Raw genomic sequence first — 23,016 nt, 5'->3', positions numbered from 1 at the left:
CATGTAAAAAGTATCTAGAATTAATTCCCACAGTTGTCAGTGTAGATTTAGTGAGCAATGACTACTTCTGTCTGTTCATTTATAATCTGACTAATTTTACAGCCTTGTAGGCTCTCCTTCAAGATGTGATTTTTTTCAGTATGATATGTGAGTGAATTAGAACAGGTGTAGATTTGAGAAAAATATTTGGGAATAATATGGTGTAGATCTATTTCATGCAATATTGTTCATTTTTTGTCACAGTACTCACCATTAGAAAGTTTATGATAAATAGAACTGTTTAATTGAGGAGGAAAATTAGGTAACAAACAAGGACTAACCTAGCTTAAATCTGAGACAAGAAAAATAATCATGTAGAAATGCATATGTACATAATCTATATTCCTTATATTATCTGCTTTCAATAAATTTGAAGACAGAGCAATTGTTTTAAATAATACAATCATACAAAACACTCACAAATTATTGAGGTTAAAATAAATCAAATAATGAGTATAAAAATGTTCAGAGTAGGAGAATTTATGCTCCTATAATCTTGGGGTAGTCCATAAAAGTCATCACTTTTCATTTGATGACTGCAGCCACAATAAAAAGGCATTAAAGTCTTATCAACTTTGCACCCAAAGCAAGTCAATATCAAATTAAAGTCGTGCAGCTGAACAAAATATGTAGCATCAGATGCAAGCTGGTCCCATTGTCCAGGTTTCTCAGGAATATCTTCACAGATGGAATGTCAGATTCAGATCTATATTTGTAGCATTATGAGGTGTCACCATAACTGGTACCTAATCACATTATGTTTTTGCAGGACTGGCTGCTATTTCTCCTTCTTCTGGACTGACAACTTCCAGCAACTTCTGCACACCAATTGCAAAATTTTCTGCAAAAGAAAGAAAGTAACATTTTTAAAATGTGATACTGAAATAAGAGGCAAGTAACCAAATTTACTATTGTCTCACATGCTGAAACCAGTATTGTTGTCAACACTATCCTGTATCACCTTCCGGGGAAGATAAAATTAATTTTCATTCCTTTTTTTAAAATGTACTCATAATATTTACGGTGACTAAATGAATTCAGTCTTTGCAGTAAAAATCACTGAACGCCTGGCAAATTTCGTAAATGTACTGACTATCATTAATATGTCGTAGCAGCTCTAGCATGGAATTTATAGAAATGAAAATAATATGGTAGATGGAAACTGACTCTGTCACAACAAAATATCACTCTGCAAAGCTACCTGAGAAAATATATTTTGAACCAATGGAACCAAGAACTGTTGTGTGCACTCTGTGCAAGGAATACCTTGTTTAATACACTCATCCAGGCAGGATCATTTTTTTCTGACGATCCACCTGCTTCACAGTATCCTATATTTCTATGGATGTTTTACTGCCTCACAGTAATTATGAGATTCACCTGATTATACTTCAATAGCTTGATTACTATGTAATGAATAGCAGTGATAGAAACATGTGGATAAGTTAACTAAAAAGCTCAGTTCTTTACATGTAGGAATCTTTCTCACTATGTTGACCTAGAGATGGGATTGCTACCTTACACTGCATATTTTCACTTATACCTCCCCTTGTATTTTCCAGGGCAATGTAGTGTGGGCCAAAAAAGTATTTGTTCTAGAGAAACATCTAGTAAGAATATCACCAAAAGCCAATAACAGAACATTTAACTGATGCTTCTTCAGAGATCTAGTGATTCTTAGCAGTCGGTGTAAGAATTAAGGGCGAACTGTGAAATTAACAGCCATAATACCAGAGGAAAATAAATTTCTATATAGACTTTGCATACCTGTGTAGACCTCAGAACGGAATTTTATATAGTTTAACAGAATGCTGGCAGATGTTGGGCAGACTATAAATCCCCAGATGTTAAAAATAAATAAATAAAAAGAAAAGAAAATAAATAAAAAAATCCTGATCAGCCACTCCTCACAATGAGTTGGAGATGTAAACTGCAGTTAAAGTCCTAATGTTCATATTAAACGGTTTCTAACTATACTGATATCTAGACAAGTGATGCCATTCTCTTAAACCATTAAAGTTACATACCTGTGAAGGAAACTTTTGGCAGAATGTAATTTTTAGTAGTAAAGGAGACCACTCACTGAATAGCGGAGGCATTGAGAGGCACATACACAACATCTCTGCTATTCAGTGAGTGGTCTCCTTTACTCCTAAATATTTACTTAATTATGCAAATGATGTGTATGAAGTAGTAGATAAAAGCAGCAGATGAGTAGTGAAGGAGGAGCATCAAAAGTTTTTTTTTTTTTTTTTTCAATGTAGCTACTTTTCTATATAATTATCAATACCTATATTTAACAATGTGAATAGACTAGCACTAGTTCTAACTCACTGTTACTGTACTAGCATACTTAACGTAAGTAGCCTGAAATGGCAGCTACTGTCTGTTAATATTGAGCTTATAACTTTCATATTCCTGAAGGCTCTTGCCGATGAAGGGATTTACAGAATAGTGTGTGTGAATGAAAATAACCAAATTAAATTCGATAAAACTGGCATTCATTAACATCGGTATATATTTATGAGATTTAGAAAATTATTTATAGTCTTCTGTACTTTCTATGTCACTGATCAATTATTTTCACCTACTTCAGCAATCCACTTGCAAATAAGACGAAATGTTCAAATCAATAGTTGAGTAAATTGATACATAAAATGTGGCTGAATGGCTTATTATAACTTTGGACTTACTGTTACAACAGACATAACAACCAAACATGAATTTTAATAATCTTTGGTCGGAAAAATAATTGAAGCATGCATAGTAATGGCGAGAAATATCGCACTATCCACTTACCACTCATAGTGTTTATTATCTTTGGTTTCCTTTCCCATGCTACAAATATGTAGTACACAGGTATGCCAGAAAGTGAGATTCCCAAACCTATAACTGAATTAAAAATATGTAATTAATTAAATGTGGCACAAAAATCAACACTTAAAATATGGACAAATGATCAAATGAGTTTCTGGGATTTGGACCTCATTTCCCTTAGTTTTGTGTACTGGGTATGAGTGCCAATTTTATGGTGTACAAAAGAGTTATGAGAGGGTATGTCACTTATTAGGGCATGACTGAAGGTCTAATAAAATGTTCCAATTTGCTGGTTTTCATTGTACAGGGTAGTCAAGCTGCCAATATGCCTTATGTCTAAGTAAAACATTTACAAATGACAAGTTTCCTTCTCTCTCTCCATTTCAGCTGTAAACTTGATATTAGAATGAAGACTAACAGGCTCATTGCAGAAATTTAATCAGTGGCTCAGAAGAGAGTGATTCTAAATGTGTTGATAGTATACCTACAATTATATTCTACAAGGACCACCTGAAGAATGTAGTCTCAAAGAAGGGCTATTGTAAATGAGACGCTACTGTATTGTCCTACAAGAACAAAACCAAATACATGTTTAACTGTCACATAATTATCTGTCTATTGCATTTGTTCATTTTTAATGCATTGCACACAGTGAAATAGGCATGTTTCTGAACTGCCAAAGTAGTCAACCTATTATCCAGGCACCAAAGTGAAAAGCCAGTCTCAGTCTCTGCGAATTATAACATTCTTTGTGTGTGTGTGTGTGTGTGTGTGTGTGTGTGTGTGAGAGAGAGAGAGAGAGAGAGAGAGAGAGAGAGAGAGAACCTGTTATATTTTGGTTAGACTAAATTTGTTCATTTTTAATGCATTGCACACAGTGAAATAGACATGTTTCTGAGCTGCCAAAGTAGTCAACCTATTATCCAGGCACCAAACTGAAAACCAGTCTCAGTCTCTGGGAATTATAACATTCTTTATGTGTGTTTGTGTGTGTGTGTGGGGGGGGGGGGGGGGGGGGGAAGGGAGGGGGGGGGGGGAGAGAGAGAGAGAGAGAACCTGTTATATTTTGGTTAGACTAAATTTGTTCATTTTTAATGCATTGCACACAGTGAAATAGACATGTTTCTGAGCTGCCAAAGTAGTCAACCTATTATCCAGGCACCAAACTGAAAACCAGTCTCAGTCTCTGGGAATTATAACATTCTTTATGTGTGTTTGTGTGTGTGGGGGGGGGGGGGGGGAGGGGGAGGAGAGAGAGAGAGAGAGAGAGAGAGAGAGAGAGAGAGAGAGAGAGAGAGAGAGAGAGAGAGAACCTGTTATTTTGGTTAGACTACATTTACAGTGTCATAAAACTGTGTAGCACACTGACGTCACATTAAAATACTGTGATTTGGCCAAGCAAGCAGTTGGCAAGCATTACCTTGAAATCAAGCATTTAATTATGTTTGAAGAGACAAAAATATTGTCCTATACATCAAACTACTGGAATCCTATCACCTAAAAAGCCACTGAATTCAACTTGTGCAACAAAAATTTTAACTAGGACAGCAGATATACTCTTACTGGTGCATGGATTGTTTTGATGCTGAGAAAGATATTGTGTTTTTGTTTTGCAATAAGGAAGGTTATTATTTATTATTATTATTATTATTTGTTGAATACAATGAAACAAAATAAATGACATGTAGTTCCTATGAGTCACTGATCTTGTGAAATATGCATGACTACAATGACACCAACTTAAATTATTAGATTTGGTAGCATGCTGGGTTAATACGTATGTTTGTCCTGCCAATGGTCACTTAAGAACTTGACTTAGACGCAAGTATGTACAATATTAACATGGTTTGTGTGCTGTCACAGAATACACCACTTTCTTAATAAAAAGGACTGAATTTCACAACTTCGGCTGTTTTCTACATAAAACCTGAATTATGGTAATGGAAAACACTCATAGGTAAAGCTAAAATCAGTCACTTGGTGGGATGTCACCACAGTCTGCCAAAGTAGAACTTAACAGTGGTAAAACTTCACTTTACTCATATCCCAAGCAGGTCCTGTTGTAACACAAGTATTCCAACAAATAAATGGTGTAACGCACAGTTCTCATTAACACTTCAGTTGACTGTGGAGAAGAAAACATTAGCTTTTAAACAGAAATGAGAGAAGCCTCTAGCCACTTAGCTTTAAATCAGCAAGACATGTTGGCTTGTGTGCCACTCGAAGATGCTCTCTGCTCACTACCAGACTTAGGTGTGAAGAGGCATATCGATAGTATGGCAGCATCCAGCAATATATCTGGTGGGATACAAAAGGTGTGGATTGCATCATGTATGACACAAATATCCATACCAGAGGTGCAACCATATAAGAGAGGTATGTATGGAGGACACACTAAAATCTGGCTCCTGTGGAAGGGTAGCACCATTTTCAATAATTGCAGAGGCAACAGCCCAAATGAAAAATTGATGGGGCTATATATTAGCCAACATGGCCTTGTTATGTTGGCACTGTGAACAGCTCAAAGCTAGGAGAAACTTAAGCCAATAATTTCTTGATGACATGTAGTTCTACTGTATGGCTTAATACTCATACTATTCTCTTGGATAAAATATTCCAAATTTAAAATAATCCCCAATTTGGATCTCCATGTGGGGACAACTCAGGAAGCTGTAGTCATCAGAAGAAATAAAACAGAGTGAAATGTGGATTCCTTTATTGAGTAGGTGGATTAGAGAATTTAAAAAGAGAGACTGAGAGGTTGAAATCAGATATACTTTAAGGTGACACAAACTCATGGGATACCTCCTAATACTGTGCCAGACCTCCTTTTGCTGGGTGCAGTGCAGCAACTCAATGTGACATGAACTCAACAAATCATTGGACATCCCCTGCAGAAATATTAGCCACACACAAACATTTTCAGTCAGTGATTGGTTCATTTGAACCAGAGGACCCAGTCCAGTGCTTGTTAACACAGCCTGCACCTTTATGGAGTCACCACCAGCTTACACAGTGCCTTGTTGATAACTTGGTCCCTTGGCTTTGTGGGGTCCGCACTACACATAAATCCTACCATCAGCTCTTACCAGCTGCAATCAGGACTCATATGACTTGGCCACACTTTTCCAGTAATCTAGAGACCAACCGATATGGTCATGAGCCAAGGAGAGGTGCTGTAGGTGATGTCATGCTGTTAGCAAAAGCACTTATGTTGGTCTGCAGCTGCCATAGCCCATTAACAAAGGATTTTGCCACACTCTCCTAATGGATATATTCATCATATATTCCACATTGATTTCTGTACTTATTTCAAACAGTGTTGATTGTCTGTTAGTACTGACAACTCTCTGAAAATGCCACTGCTCTTGGATGTTGAGTGAAGGCCATTGGGCATTGAGATATTTGTGGTGAGAGGCAATGACTGAAATTTGGTATTTGTGGCACATTCTTGACATGGGTCTCAGAATATTGAATTCCCTAACAATTTCTGACACAGAATTCCCCATGCATCTAGCTCCAATTACCATTCCAGATTCAAAGTCTGTTCATTCCCATTGTGCAGCCATAATCACATTGGACACCTTTTCACATGGATCACCTGAGTACAAATGACAGGTCTGCCAATGCACTGCCCTTTTACTCCTTGTGTACATGATACTACCCCCATCTGTATAAGTGCCTATTGCTATTCCATGACTTTTGTCACCTCAGTATAGTTGGAAGTAGTGAAGTTTGGCTTCAGGAAGATAGGACTGCTGATCAGATTAATATAAGATTATCAACACAAAATCAGATAGGAGTAATGCAGGAGTAGTTCTGATAAGGAATAAATTAATATGAATCCAGGTAAGCTACTATGAACAGCATAGTAAATACATTATCATAGACATTATAGTTTCAAAGCCAACATGTACCACACTAGTGCAAATTTATATGCTTGCTAGCTCTGTAGAGACTGAAATAATATGTTACGAGATAAAAGAAATAATTCAGATATTTGAAGGAGATGAAAATTTAATTGTGAGAGGGGACTGGAATTTGGTCATAGGAAAAAGAAAAAAAAGAGAAAAGTAGTAGAACATGGAATGAATGGGGAAGCTGCCTGCTGCAGGTCCACACAGCGCATAATTTGAACACTGCTAGCACTTTATTTAAGAATCATGAAATACGTTTGTGTATATATTTTATTATAAATCCAATCACAGACAACAAAATATTTTTATCAATCAGGTTATTAATTTCAGTCAGCAACATCCGTCTTCAGACCTGAGTAACTGCAGTATGTTACACAATTCATGCCATTGCATATTTGTATATATGAAAGAGATCTGGAGACACCAGAACATTTGGCATAGAAGACAGAGATTTTGAAATTACATTTCAAACTGCAAAACATATCCAGGTGCAAATGTGAACTCTGACTATGATTTATTGGTTATGGACTGCAGATCAAAACTGAAGAAATAGCAAAAGGGGACGGAACTAAGACGGGATCTGGGTATGTGGGAGAACCAGATGTTGTTGACAGTTTGGATGATTGTATGTGATTATTTCTTGTGGGGGTTTGTAAGAGACTTTGTTTATGTGGCTCAATTACCAACAGCAATGAATGAACTGAGACTTCACCACATAACAGCAGTTGTGTCACTCAAGACATGCTTCCTGCAGTGTGGGAACAATTTGAATACTGTATCGACATATGCTGTGCATCTCATGAGGAGCATATTGAACACATATGAAAAGGAATGAAAAAAAAACTTTTTGAGTTTTCTGTTCATCAAAACACAAAATTTGTTGTATATGTTTACTAGTTTCAGAAATATAGACACACCAAATTGGATGATTCTTTTTGATACGCTCTGTATATCTTCTCCCTGAAGATGTGTGTGATGATGGCTGAAGGTTATCAGCCAAAGTACTGGACAAAGAAATAATGTTATCCCAGATACATGCTCAGAAGATGATGGAATATTCCATCCATCTTGAAAACTTTAGAAAACACTTTCAGTCAGGTTAACTGGTTGTAGATTTTAAACCTGCTCCTCCTGAATATGCCAACTTATTTTATCTTATACTGTACATGAATGGTTACATAAGATAGTAAATGTAGAATATTACAGAATGAATATTTTATTGTGCAGCAGAAAGTGTGGTATTATGAAACACCTTCACAGATTAAAAGTGTGACGGTTAGGAGTTCAATTCAAACATTGGCTTCTCCATAGGCAATGGTCTTATTTGTTGAACATATAATTTGATCAATAAACGTGGTCATAAATCACATCTGCAGAGTTGAGGTAAAAATATGGACCATGTAACACAGGAGTCCAGATTCAAGTCCCAATCCAGCACACAGTTTTAATCTACCAGGAGCTTCATAACAGCTCACATTCTGCTGCAGAGTAAAAGATTCCTTGTGGAAACAAATATTATTTTATAGTTAAGCTAGTTATTCAGTTGTGCTGGTCCAGCAAAATATGCAGGATAGCTTGTGTGAAGTTTGGAAATCACGAGCAGTGATATGACTGCTTTTACTGTGTATGCACATTACTGAGGATAAACAATAGACAATAACACAAAACTGCTTCCTGTTAACAATAACTATCACCTACATCACTATAATATTCTGAATAGGTCTAAATTTATGACATTATAGCTCACTTCAGAGTCTTATTCACAACAGCTTATTCAGGTATATAGGACACACAAAATGCAAAAACTCAGTGGCCCCGATGTTGACGTTTCTTTTATTATAAGCTATGAGCAAAAAAATTGTCCTCATAATATTGATCCCAGTCAGTGGTGACCATCGTCAGAGCTGCAGAAAAAGTGGGAGGGGGAACAAATACAAATAATGGACAATACACATATTGTAAACAGCAAATTATGGCATAATGAAAAGTAATACTTTCATACATGTATGTGAGCTTAACAAAATTATGAAACATATTTGTTTAAAACATATCCTGATAAGAAATTCAGAGTGGTGTCTTCAAAGAATAGCATCAAGATCAGCTAGGCACTGTTGAACACAGCTAAAAATATGGTGCAAACTAGGGCACAGTGCAGGCAGAATTGTCATGTGAAATGCACTACTCTTCACAACAAACTGGAGTACAGATGCCACAAAAAATATGTTTGTGTTGAATTGGACAGATGTCACTACTGCACAAACATTTGACCAATTATTTTATCACTGTTCTCCCATTCCCTCTCCCAGATAACCACCTGTTGACCTCTCAGCTGGCTGTGTTCCTTCCTGTTATGGCCAATGCCTTGTCGATTTTTCCCCATCTTCAGCCAACAGGCTGCAAACCTTGTATTTAACAGGGATACAATGCATGTTCAGAACGTAAGTGTACTAGATTTTTATATTTTTAGAAAAAGTTTATTTGAAAAAAATACAGGATATTATTGTTACGCTTGTTGACTGTTTTTCCACATACTTGCCATCCCATTCAGTGCATGTGGTGAGCCGTCGCACAAGCTTCTTTATACCCTCCTCAAAGAACTTTCTCGACAGCTGCTTCCCCGATTGCAGAACCTTTTTCTGCAGCTGCTTATTGGTTGAAAATTTAATAGCGCTCAGGGAGGTGAAAAGGTTGATAATTTGAAAACGTCGAGTCAGGAGAGAATATGGTGAGCGATTCAAAACATTTGAGTTCTAAAGTGTCTTGGTGGCTAAGGCTGTGTGAGGTCGGGTGTTGTCACGAAACAAACACACTACTTTCAACAGCACTCCTCTCCTTTTGCTTTGAGTGCACCTTTTGAGCTGTTTTAAGGCTCTTTCAATATTGTTGTGCTTTGATGAACTCCCCTGAGGCAGAAATTCTACCAACAGGATGTCTTTTCGCTCCAAAACACTGAGGATTTTTTTTTTTTTTTTTGCCCGAAATTGTGGTTTTGAATTTATTGGCAGATGGGGAATTGGGGAACTGGTGTGATGACATGTCATGATTGTGTCTTTGTCCCAGGCGTGTAATGAGCCAACTATGTTTCATCTCAAGTCACAATAGAGCTCAGAAAATCCTAACATTCTAGTTCAAGTTGCTAAAGAAAGATGTGGGCATTATTGGTCCGATTTTTCTTGTACACAGGCTCTGTTATCCCAGAGCTTCTGTGAGTGTCTCATATAAGGGAATTCAGGCGAGTTGTGGAAACAGCAGAAATTTTATCCACTGTCTATCGGTGGTCTTCACGGTCAGTTTCCTCGATTTTTTTTGCACCTACTCATCAGTCAAGTTTGGGCCTTCCACTCTTCAGTTCGTCATGAACACACTTTCCCCCTCGACTGAACTCCCTACATCACTTAAACACACTTGTTGTGTTTGTAATACTTTCGTCATTTTGATTGTCGGAAAAATTTCGAAAGATGTTATTCGTTCCGTGAGTAGGAAGCAGATCACAACATGTGGCTCACACTTGGTGGGATTTCTTACCAACATCTGTCACGCATCTAGAAATTACACTGTGAGTTTATGTACTAACGTGATCCTGCAATGCTCGCTCAAGTCAGTGGGTGCCCCTCTACCGCTCAGTGTTACCAACCCTCCACAAAAAAAAGGTACAACCTGTTATCGTCACAGTACACCTACTTCCTGAACATGCCTCGTATCTACAGGGTAGATTCCCAACACCACATCGACAGTATCACAAGAACTCCACCTTGTCTTTTACTTACCGCAGTGACGTTGGTTGGGTGGCTTTAATTTGTGAGCTCTTATACTTGCCACGAAGCAAACTATGGATTCAAAAAGTGAGCCATGGTGTATTCTCTTAAAGGCCAGGGGTTGGTTGGTTGCTTTGGGGGAGGGGACCAAACACTAGGTCATAGTTCCCATCGGCTTAGGGAAGGATGGAGAAGGCAGTTGGCCGTGCCCTTTCACAGGAACCATCCCGGCATTTACCTGAAGCGATTTAGGGAAATCACGGAAAACCTAAATCAGGACGGAAGGCAGTCTGTAATTGCTGAGGTACAGAGGAGAGCTTACGCGTGTTCGTAGTCTCGACGACGATCGGCACGAAGACGAGGAAGCAGCAACACAGCAGGAAGAGCAGGGGCAGTGCCAGGCTGACCCGGATGGGCCGCGCCAGCTGCGGCTGGGAGCGCCGCAGGTACAACAGGGCCGCGATGCATGCCGCCACCGACAGCCACAGCACCAGGCTGAAGAAGTTGATCAGCACGAACACGTCGCTCGTCGTCAGCATCATCAATGATGTCAGGCACTGCAAACAGTGAGTCATCTCGTCAGAACATTGTTTCCACACGACCGACAGTTTTTGTCTACAAAAGTTACAGGAGCGTCTATTCAAAGAAACGGAAGATCAGGATTTGAGCTCCCGTCAATGACGTAATTGCAGATGGAACACAAGATGGGACCGTGGAAATTTGGAGAAGACATTAAAAGGATGTCCTGAAAATCACCGACAGGTTCCTTATACCAAAACAAGGAAACGTGTCTAGTAAACATGGGCTCTGAAACGCCTATCTTAAGAGCTATGAGTACTTATTCATCTTTGATACTATGAAACAAATCTCTTCTGCTGCAAGGACTTCGCTTTCCATATTTTGGGACGAGGTAGTATGGACCAATTTGGGACAAGGTAGTATGGACCAAACCAAGGAAAAAATGTCTAGTAAACATGGGGTATAAAATGTATACTTTAAGAGCTATGAGCATTTGTTCATCTTCGTTAGTGTGAAACACATCTCTTCTGCCAAATAAGTGCTCATAACCCGTTCGCTCACGACGAGAGTTTCTGCTGCTTATCTTCGCGTTTGTCAAACCCCACCTTGGCAGCAAGGCCACCGGCACTCTCCCCCGTTGAGATCCTTTGGTATTAGGGACAGGTCCCTCCAACCAGGTCGAGATTTTGATGTTCTAAAGTGCCAATTGGACAGATTTTGGCACGATACTGCTCAGGAGGACATCAACAACCCTGTCAATCAATGCCACGACGAATAACTGCTTGCATATGGGCCAGACGTGGACCAACGCGTTACTGACTCACTCAATTCGTGAAGCTCTTTCTCTTGAATAAATCGTCTATTTTTTCTGAAACTGTAATCTTTTGTTTTTCTGCACATGTCCATCACATTTACGATTGCCGTCCCATTCGTGTAATTGCTTCGTGGAGGGTCCTCTTTTTTGTTTCTTTCTTTTGTTGTTTTCTTCCCTTAGAGTGTATAACGTCATGGAGGCCTTGAAGACGAACACGCCAGAAAAAAAAACATACATATGGGAACCAGATGTGATCGTACTGTGTACTCAGTAGCAACCCATACCATCATTATCAGGTGATGTGCCAGTGTGGCAATGACGGATGGAATCTGACGATGTTCGTTTTCCTTGGAGCCTCCATACACGAATATTTCCATCGTCATACTCTTCGTACAATTGGGAAACGTCTGCCGGCCGGGGTGGCCAAGCGGTTCTAGGCGCTACAGTCTGGAACCGCGCGACCGCTACGGTCGCAGGTTCGAATCCTGCATCGGGCATGGATGTGTGTGATGTCCTTAGGTTAGTTAGGTTTAAGTAGTTCTAAGTTCTAGGGGACTGATGACCTAAGATGTTGTGTCCCATAGTGCTCAGAGCCATTTGGACCGTTTTTTGGGAAACGTCTGACAAGGCGACGTGGTGTCTTTCCTGTATCAAACGTTGTCTTTGGGCGCAACATACAATCGAGGCAAATCGGTAATATATATAGCGAGGCGAATAATTTACAAAGGTTTTGAAACTTCAAGAAAATACTCTTGTGTGGTGTAAACTGAAAAGTCCCCCTCCGCGCTTGGAAAGGCGCAGCCCCGTTTTTCTCCCACCAAAAGTCAATTTCTTCCATTTTTTAATTTTTTGCACGAAATGGTTCATTTTTAAAACTGTAATTACAGAAAAGTTTCTCGTAACATTCGACACAAAAAGGATCTTGTGCGTATTATAAGCCGTAGAAATAGTTTTAGAGACATAAGAGTTGGTATAGGATGCTCTTAATGCACAATTTTTGCAGCTTTTATTGCTTAGTCAGCTTGTAAATGAAAGGAGTAATTGAGTATATGGAAGTATACTTTCGACTTGATGATATATGTTGTTTGTCCAGTATTGTTAAAATCAGGATTAGGCGCTGGACAATGAAAACGGCAGGTTCCCATTCCTATTAATTCACTATTCTCCTACCACTGTCGCTGCCGTTTTGTCCCTACACGTGTACAGTGTAACTGACTTTATGTCGTGAACTTGTTAAATTTGCGTGGGACAGTTCAGTCTGTTGTGTTCTGTAGTGTTCCTTATTACCCACATTTCTTTCCTGAGGTCTGAGAGAAGAGTAATGCTAGACCCAACCACCTGTTTTATTAGCCGTAAATCTATTTCGGAAGGAGAGACATCAAAAGTGACAGATGGTTTGGGAACTTCTGATACATATCAGCAAGAGACGGGGATCAGGTTAATACTCTTCTACAGAACGCTGGAATGATTGAAGTGCATTAGGTATGATGACGTGAATATATTAAGCAACGTAATGGAATGAAACTAACAGCCAGAAAGCTGCACAAGTAGATGATAGAAGTTTAAGATCGTCTTCGTCTTATTCATTCAATTTCAATGATCCAGCTGCGTCTTCTGAGGCCATTACGAAATAAGGGGAAAAAATTCATCCTCTCTTACACAAATACAGGAAAGAGACCTAGCCATGAGACATTAAATAATATCAGATTTCAATGTTTTAATGTGCAGTACTTGCCGCGTCAGGCAAGCAATGCCGTCATTCTCCCTCGTATGCCACCTACTATTGACGCAGCATGCCTTCACCCGTACCGAGTTTATGGGGAACAGACTGGAGCACAGAAACTGGGGTTAGAGGGAAACAAACTGATCCCTCTCTTCAGCTCACATGAAACGGCTACCAGCTCCAGACACTGTATTACTGCTGATTTTATGTGGCTGCATTCACGGTTGTGAAATTAAAATCAAGTATGTGAAGGATGGCTTAAGGTGCACACCAATGCGTAAAAGCTGTCGAGGACAAAGCTGCACTAACGTCACTCGCAGTAATTTGACAGAAGTTTTGTAGGTTGGTTTTCTGTAAATAATAATGTACAACAGATTTGTTCAACAGATATTGTCGTATTTTAGTCGTGTAGTTGCTACAGACGAATGTTGAAAATTAGGTGGACTGATAAGGAATGAGAGGTTCTGTGCAGAATTGGAGGGTAAGGAATATGTGGAAAACACTGATAAGGAGACGGGACAGGATGACAGGATATCTAAGACATGAGTGAATGACTTCCATGGTATTAGAGGGAGCTGTAGAGGGCGAAAACTGTAGAGGAAGATGGAGGTTGGAATACATCCAGCAAATAATTTGAGGAGGTAGGTTGCAAGTGCTACTCTGAAATGAAGGGGTTGGCGCAGGAGATGAATTCGTGGCGGACCGCATCAAAGGAGTCGGAAGACTGACGGGAAAAAAAGGTGCTATGCATATGATAAATGCATTATAAGGACAATAACTAGTAATCTTTGATCAATTCTGCAATAGTTCTTAATTCTCATGACAAATTATTTTGATTCCAATATAAATATTAAAGTGCATAATAGTGAATAAAAACGCGTATAGCAGAATTGTTCTGAATCAATAAATGTCCGTTTTGAAAGGAATTTCACTGTCTTTTTTTACCTTCAGAGTTTAGCACTAACGTTTATGTGCTACATTTATGTTTCTATATGTATAAAAAAGGCAATTAGTTGTGGAGAAACAAAAGAAAGATTTAAAAAATCGAAGTTGATACGCCAATCTCATGAGGCAAATTGATTTTTAATCCTCCAGATACAATGTCTCGAAAACTGGTTATCTTACTCAGACATACAAATGATCGTCTTTGAGTAGAATTTCACTAGAAACATTTTTTTGTCATAACAGATGTTTTAGAAAAAATAAAGGTTCTTTCAAAAATTGAAAACAGATAAAAAAATTGAATTAAGGGATGGTGGAGGGAATGCTCACCCACTAGAGGAGGGAACTTCTCTGTTTCTTACTATTACATACCCCACGAGTGTCTTTCCGAAGTTTCAAAACTGTATGCATTATTTCTCTCATTTTTCCTAACTTATCTGGAGTATTAGTAGCTGCCGCGGCACAACTGCCGTCGCGTCAAGGAAGCCGCAACAATGGTTGCCGTGCAGACAGTCCGTGGTGTTACAGACGCCGTCGCACTGGACGCGTGGACACTTCTATGGCTTCTATAGCCCATTTCCTGTCTCAAGATACGTGACGTGGCTGTACGATACTGCACCGCCGAGCGAAAAATGTGCCTGTCTTCTCGGGTTCTAGGCGTGAATGATCATTTGGATCCTAAATGATGTTGAGGGTGGCTATCCTGGACCATCGATTTCATATTCGAACGACACTTGTGGCACTTCTACCAGCGCTGGGAATAATATGGCGGAACCCCAACACGCCGCCACTAAGCGGCTGACTTAATTCCGACACGTGCTGTTAGAGGCGTTTATCATTCTCACAAGAGGCGTAAAGCAAAGTTCTCAGAAACAATTCAACATTCGAACGCGATTTCGGAATGTAGGCGGTGTTACCCTTACCTACTTTGCGTGGTTGCGCTGAGGTGCTATTCATTTGCACATATATACATCGGGATATGTCCAATGGATATCGAGGTAAGATACAGTGCATTGTTGAATCAGTTAGGGTGTGAACGGTGTGATCGTGTTCCACAAATTTGGGGCACGCAGTCGCATAAATTTCACTTCTACTGATATTTCGGCTGTACATCGTCCAACCATCTATGGAGTGAGCCGGGTAACTGACGCTTCTGCACTTGCTCTGTCCTTTTAAAGCCGAGGACAGCGCCACTGCGCATGCCGCCACGCAAAGACAGCAGCACTTCTGGGTTCCGCTAAAGATGGTTTGGTGCTTCGGAAGCCTGTGGTTTACAAGATCCTCTGTGAGTGTGGCCGTTCATACATCGGACAGACGACACGTACAGTCCTTGAGAGATCCACAGTGCACCGCAGGTATACCCGGCTCTTATAACCATTATAAATCGGCTGTGGCAGAGCACTGTATTGACACTGGGACACTATGGTGTACGATAACGACGAAATTTTGGCCTCGACTTCATCTTTTTGGGACTCAGTAGTGAAAGAAGCAGTTGAAATTCGGCTGGCGACGAATTTATTTAACAGAGATGGCGGCTTCACCTTGGACAAATCATGGAATCCAGCACGTTCTGTAATAAACTCATAAAAATGTCGCAACGGTGCAGTTCGCAGTGACACATCTGTATCACCGTGTGGATCGACTGCGCAACCACAGACCTACTTTCATGCATATATTGTACCTCTTTGCCTCCGATCAACATCTCTGGAGCCTTGTGTATCCTCGGGTTTAAAAGAACGGAGGAAGTCCTGGAGCGTGAGTCCCTGGCTCTCTCTATAGATGACTGGATGGTATACAGCCGAAATATCGGCAGAAGAAGCGAAATTTTATGAAACAAATTATTGCACCGCAAAAATATGAATATGCACGATATGGTCGTGTGTACGAGATCACACGTGAGCATATCAATACTAATAATATAACTATAAATCCGTTGTGTCTGTCTTATTTAGGTTTGAACACACTAATCTTCAAAACTTGTGCTTTCACTGGTAACTTGGGCGTACTACCTTGGGGCAAAGGATAGGATTTATTTCATCAAAATCGGAAGAGGGAAAAGGTATGATATCGTAAGTAAAGATTTTATCAAAAATCTTCTGCTCACTTTAGTTCTTCTGCTCACTTTCGTAGAGACAGGTCATCGGAGAGTCATGGGGTTACGTCTCTCGGCGGACACTTTTTTTTTTTCTTTTCAATTTTTACTTTACTTAAGCTGCAAGTACAGCGAAATAATGTTCAACATATTGTATTTATTAACATTTTCGTGAAAGGCATGTAAAGGAAAAGCCGGCCGGTGTGGCCGTGCGGTTAAAGGCGCTTCAGTCTGGAACCGCGTGACCGCTGCGGTCGCAGGTTCGAATCCTGCCTCGGGCATGGATGTGTGTGGTGTCCTTAGGTTAGTTAGGTTTAATTAGTTCTAAGTTCTAGGCGACTGACGACCTTAGAAGTTAAGTCGCATAGTGCTCAGAGCCATTTGAACCATTTTTTGTAAAGGAAAGGCAAATGAAAACTGGGGCTTGTAAACAAATTCCAAGGAATGGATTGTAATTAAGGTGTCCACGAGAACTTCGTATATAAAATTAAACACTTTTATTGTTTTGCAGCTAATGATTTACACATGCTGGGATGATATACATCGTAAAAACGGGAGAAGCAGTAATTTTATCGACATCTTGCACACGTTATAAACGCCGCATTTTTAAAATTACGTCATTGTTATAAGTTTCTGTAGAAAAATAAACTTGGCTTATATCCATAAAAAGTTCTCTCCCATCGCACAGTTGCGCAGCAAACTAGCGTAATGCATCATTACGCCAAAGATTGGCAAGGAAAGCTGATGGTTTTATCAGCACAGGGAGGCTATCGTTTGCATGCACCTGCAGGGCGTGCTCGAAAATGAAAATAATGATGGCGTGTGACGAGGGCCTCCCGTCGGGTAGACCGCTCGCCTGGTGCAAGTCTTTCGATTTGACGCCACTTCGGCGACTTGCGCGTCGGTGGGGATGAAATGATGATGATTAGGACAACACAACACCCAGTCCCTGAGCGGAGAAAATCTCCGACCCAGCCGGGAATCGAACCCGGGCCCTTAGGATTGACAGTCTGTCGCGCTGACCGCTTTTTTTTTTTTTTTTTTTTGTTTTTTTATCGTCGTCACTTGACACGTGACATCCATTCAAGTTCGTTTTGTTGATCCTTCCACTCAGTTTTTTTATTACAGAGGCCAACCAGCTCTCTGGCCGAACACGCTGAGCTACTGTGCCGGCTACCATTCAGCTACCGGGGGCGGACGAAAATGAAAATAAAACTAAGGCAATACAAGTCCTGTACGCTTTAAGTATAGTCCCTTTTTGGAATGTTATACGCAGAGTCCTCGTACACGTGGGTCCTTTCTCGGAAATTCATTTGCTATCCTACGTTTTCTTTTGCCTTTCCTTTTCATGTATTTTAAGAAAATATTAATAAATACTATATACTGAGCATTATTTCGCTTCACTTACAGCGAAAGTAATGTAAATGGTTGATGTCTCGTCCGATCAGCGCCAAAAACGCTATTTTTTTTCTAAACGCTCGGCCATCTGGCTCTCCTACTCCTGTTACTTTCATTTCTGGCCAAGCCCTGGATATGTCATAAATTTGGACGAAATTGGTGGTGACGAGTTGTCGCGTCCCTTTGTCACCTATTTGCACCTATTCGAGGTATGGAACACCTATTAACTAGTCATGATCCGTATTCCAAACATGTATATCGAGTGGGATGTAGGAACACAATAATCTGTGAATGCGGGAGGAAGTTCGGCTGATCTTCTGATTTTCAGTTGCCCTCGTTTGCGGGTAGAGAGAGGAAGCAAATATTAGACTGCGATCCACAAACAGTTGTAAATAACTAAAACTTATGGACTACACACCGAATATCTACAAAGCATCTACTCGAGTTTCATTCTGTAAGACTATGTAGAGGCTCTGAACATCAAAATAATGTCAACAGATCGGAATAGTAGGCATGAATACGACTGAGAGGAACTATAAAAAATAAAAATGAAGGAAAGGGCAACTGCCAGACACACGTGTATGCGTAGACTCGAGGATTGCCGGAGGCACGCGTCTACCGGTGGGGCAATCTACAACAGTGTAGCAACAACAGGCCTAGGTGTATATATACTTGCGCTTAGCCGACATACCTCCAGTTCTTCCGACGCTGCCAGTGACACATCTAGTAATATAAACTGGAGGCTGTTCACTTAAAACGTAGATTAAATGGTTCTATTTAGTTTTTATTTTATATGTTTCTAATATCCTGTTTTACTTTTACATTAATATTAACAATAGTTCTATTAACATAATTTATAACTAGACAGCCATACAAATTATAAAAATAGATGTACGTACGTACGTACGTATGTATGTTTGTATGTTCCACATCTCATTCTAAACAACTGGACAGATCTCAACCAAAATTGGGATATGTGTTATTTACTGTCTGGAATGAATCACTGTGGGGTGAGAATCACCCACCTATCAAAGGAGTGGGGTGGAGGTGAAAAAGCAATGTAGCCCATGACGCGAGAATATCTATACTTTAGTTATCCAGTGTTTGAGAATAAAACCATTTAGGGACTTGCAACAAACTTTACACATAATTTCAAACCTTTAAAAAACTTTATCTCGCTGACGACCCCCACACAAAAAGGGAAAATTTTTTCGCTTACTAAATATTCGTTGTTCATGCAGTACAACTGCCACATGAGACATGGCGTTTTAATTTATTACTTCTTCACTACTAACTGTATTCGTGACAAATTTTGCAGATAGCAAATACATATACTACTGAATGTACCAGAAAAGTTATATCACCGTACGACATTTAGTACCGGAGGTACGACGTTATAAACACCAATTGTGTGAAAAACTACCGCACATGCAGGACGTTCAAATTAATTACTTCGTTGCAACTAACTCTATTCGCAACACTTTTCCAGATAGTATCCACATTTACCGCTGAATGTAGCCAGAAAAATATATCATTCTACGACACATGGTTCAGGAGATATGATGTCAAATATTGAGATGCGTGAAAAAATTGCCACATCATGCACGACGTTTTAATTTATTACTTCCTTACTAATCGTACTAACTCGATTCACACCTTTCGCAGACAGCGCTGGATTTACCTGCAAAATTACACTGATGCGCCAAAGAAGCCGGTATAGGCAAGCGTGTTCCATTACAGTAAGCACCCTGTCTGAGCGCCTGCATCCATTCATGTCCATTGTGCAGTCCGACGGACTTGGGCAGTTCCAGCAGGACAATGCTACACCCCACACGTCCGTAATTGCTAGTGTGGCTCCAGGAACACTCTTGTGAGTTTGAACACTTCCGCTGGGTACCAAACTCCCCAGACATGGACGTTATTGAGCATATCTGGGATAACTTGCAACGTGCTGTTCAGAAGAGATCTCCACCCATCGTAGTCTTACGGATTTATGGACAGCCCTGCAGGATTCATTGTACAGAAGACACGACAGAATAAACATTAAGCTGCATGAAATAACAGCTACGTGGTTTGGACTCGGTGGAAGTAGTGCTGGAGGGAACTGACGTCATGAATCATGCAGGGCTGTCCATAAATCCCTAAGAATACGAGAGGTGGAGATCTCTTCTGAACAGCACGTTGCAAAGCATCCCAGATATTACCCAATAACGTCTGGGGAGTTTGGTACCCACCCGGCCACAGCTACAGGATTGTAAATGGCTAGAAGTGCAGGTGAAATATGTGTACAAATACGCATTGAATGTGTTAAATATGTGTAAATATACGTATAACATGTGCGTATGCAAGTAAAGCCACAGATGAAACACTCATACTAAACCCCTGGAACGATTTCAGTCAAATTCGGCCTATATATTAATTACAATCTGGCAAGAAATACTGTAGGGATAAGAACTACCAGCCCTCCTATTGGGGTGAGTGTGGTAACGAGAAGAGAGAAGGGAGGAGGAGGAGGAGATGGACAGACAGCAAGGGGAAAGGAGGAGATAGGCATGCGGAAGAGAAGGACAGAGATAGAGGAGGGGGGATGGACGGAGGGGAGAGGAGGAGATGGACAGAAAAGAAATGGACAGAGGCAGGGGAGGGAAGAGACGAGCAGAGAGATTGGGGAAGAGGAGATGAAAAGACAGAGGGAAGGAGGAAATGGACAGAGAAATGGAAGAGGATGACAGGGAGAGAGGGGGGGGGGGAGAAAAGGAGATGGACATAGAAAGGGGAGAGAAGGAGATGGACACAGATAGAAAAGGTGTCGAGACGAACAGGGAGAGAAGAAGAAGATGGACAGAGAGAGGGGCAGGAGAAGATGTCCATAGAGTGGGGGTTGGAGGAGGTAGACAGAGAGAAGGGGTGGTGGAGATGGACAGAGAGGGGGGAGGAGGACTAACTAAGAAGTTTGGAATAAATTCATACCAGGGCAACGCCGGGTACTAAGCCAGTGTAATATAAAGCATTGTATGTCATGAGTATCGAACACGCATGACCTGTTTATAGTTTCACAGTACTCACGGTGAAGAGGAGCGCTGGCACGGGCGTGCAGGTGCGCAAGTGGATGAATGCGAAGGCGACGGGCAGGTGTCCCTCGGCTGCGCCTGCGCGGAACAGCCGTCCCGACGTGAACAGGATGCCGTTGACGCCGCCGAACGTCGACAGCGCCACGAACACCGGCACCGTCCAGCGCGCCGCGCCGAACATGCGGTTGCCGAACGACTGAGGACACAGCCGAGAGTGTGGTCACCGTATCGAGCGGAAAGTATCGATACTTTACTCACGAACAGTATCGTAAGACAGATATCGTACTTATAAAAGTATCCAAATAAGTATTATCGACAGCTTGAGGTATCGACACTAATCTTTTATAAAAAATATTAAATACTTTTACTAGCACCTATCATTCCGGCTCTCCACCAAAGCAATTGGGGACTGTGGGCGAACAACTCGCATCCCTTAAACCACATTGTTAAAGAAACTTCAAGAAGAAAAATGACTTTTTAACACCAACTGACAAAAAACGTGAAGCATCCGGAAGACATGGGCGGTTGTCTCAATGTAGCTTCGTAAACGCGCACATCGTCGGGGGATATGCGTGTAATGAGAGTAGCAATTCTCTGTGGCAGGTAGAACTGCCGGCAGAGTACATTAGTGTTCTTCATGTTTACTGTTGTTACGAGGGCTGGTAGTGTTTATAATGGGTGTGAACAGCGTCAGATATTGAATGATCACTGTGAAGGACATGCAGATCCGTACTCGTGTGAGACAGTGTTACCTGGGCCTAGCAGAGTTCGAAAAGGATCACACTGTGGGTCTACCTTTGAACGGCTGGTCGAATCGTGCAATATCCATATTTGTGGGGCATTCGAATGTGACAGTGGCCCGATGCTGGACTGCTTGGGAATGTGAGAGCAGGCATACTCGCCGCCAAGGTCCCGGTCGACGGTGTCTGAACACCACAAGGGAGGTTCGCGGTCTTGTGCATCCGAGAACAAGTACTGGACTCCCAGCAACACTTTGCGTCATCCTGCACCAGCAGCTGCTGGACTAAGCTGTTACCATCCCATGCGTAGGCTGCCGTTAACACCGCAACACAAGCGGCTGTGTTTGTAATGGTGTCATCACCGAGAAGAACGGATTGCTGCTGAATGCCTTCGCATTGGGTTCAACAATGAATCGCGATTCTGCACTAAAGGCCTGGCCAGACAGAATCCGGCCTGCCGCTGAGACGGACGGCGCAGCGGGAGGCCGGGCCAGTCAGCGGCCAGAGACGCCACACAGGCAACGGCCGTCCGGCCGGCCGCAGCGACTCTTCATGGGTCAGCTGTTACAGTGGGGAAAGGGCCGAACCCCATTATTAAGCTTGCATGCGTAGCGCGATTGTCTTGGCGTTAGACGATTTGGAAGCTTCACGCGGGACACGTTATCTTTGTGCGAGGAAATGAGTGGCTCGCACAAGCGATACGAAATGGCACCAAGAAGAAGAGATGTTGGGTGCACGACATTAACAGCAAGAGAGAAAGCTTAGGAGAATACCATCGTCTGTGTATTGATCTAGAGTCTGACGAAGATAGGTTCTTCAAATATTTTCGTATGTCGCGAGAATGCTTCGAGGAACTGCATCGCCTGATAAAAAGGTAGCACCAAGAAGTGCACAACGAACTGGAGAAATTCAATTGATACAAGGCACACACTAGCCATTTGTTTGAGATAAGTTTTACCATTTGTGGCCTCTTTGTGCTTCAAACAGAAGTCATATAATTTATTCCATCTCAGTTTTGCTGTATCATATGAAAGATTCGGTGGAAGAAAGTGCTATCCCACAACGTAGTTACGAGTGGAGTGATAAATTTATCTGCACAGTTTACGAATACATCAAACGATAGTAACATCTAGTTCCGTATGTCCCGCTTGAGGGAACTTTCTAATTAATAGATTGTTTGTTTCATTGT

At 41.0% G+C, this 23,016-nt stretch overlaps 1 protein-coding gene across 1 annotated transcript in view; it reads right to left on the bottom strand.

Moving 5' to 3' along the window:
- Nucleotides 1-368: 368 nt before the first annotated feature.
- LOC126457202 (large neutral amino acids transporter small subunit 1) overlaps nt 369-23,016 on the bottom strand; it is a 333,361-nt gene continuing 310,713 nt past the window's right edge. Inside the window, exons 5-8 of the mRNA XM_050093301.1 lie at nt 21,083-21,283; nt 10,851-11,085; nt 2,839-2,931; nt 369-880 (exon numbers count right to left, since the gene is read on the bottom strand). Of these exons, the coding sequence (XP_049949258.1) occupies nt 795-880; nt 2,839-2,931; nt 10,851-11,085; nt 21,083-21,283 (615 nt within the window). The 3' untranslated portion in view covers nt 369-794. The remainder of the gene's footprint in view (nt 881-2,838; nt 2,932-10,850; nt 11,086-21,082; nt 21,284-23,016) is intronic.

This window comes from Schistocerca serialis, chromosome 2 (genome assembly GCF_023864345.2).
Source record: "Schistocerca serialis cubense isolate TAMUIC-IGC-003099 chromosome 2, iqSchSeri2.2, whole genome shotgun sequence".
Taxonomy (NCBI): Eukaryota; Metazoa; Arthropoda; class Insecta; order Orthoptera; family Acrididae; genus Schistocerca; species Schistocerca serialis.
This window is presented reverse-complemented; position numbering and strand designations above follow the sequence as displayed.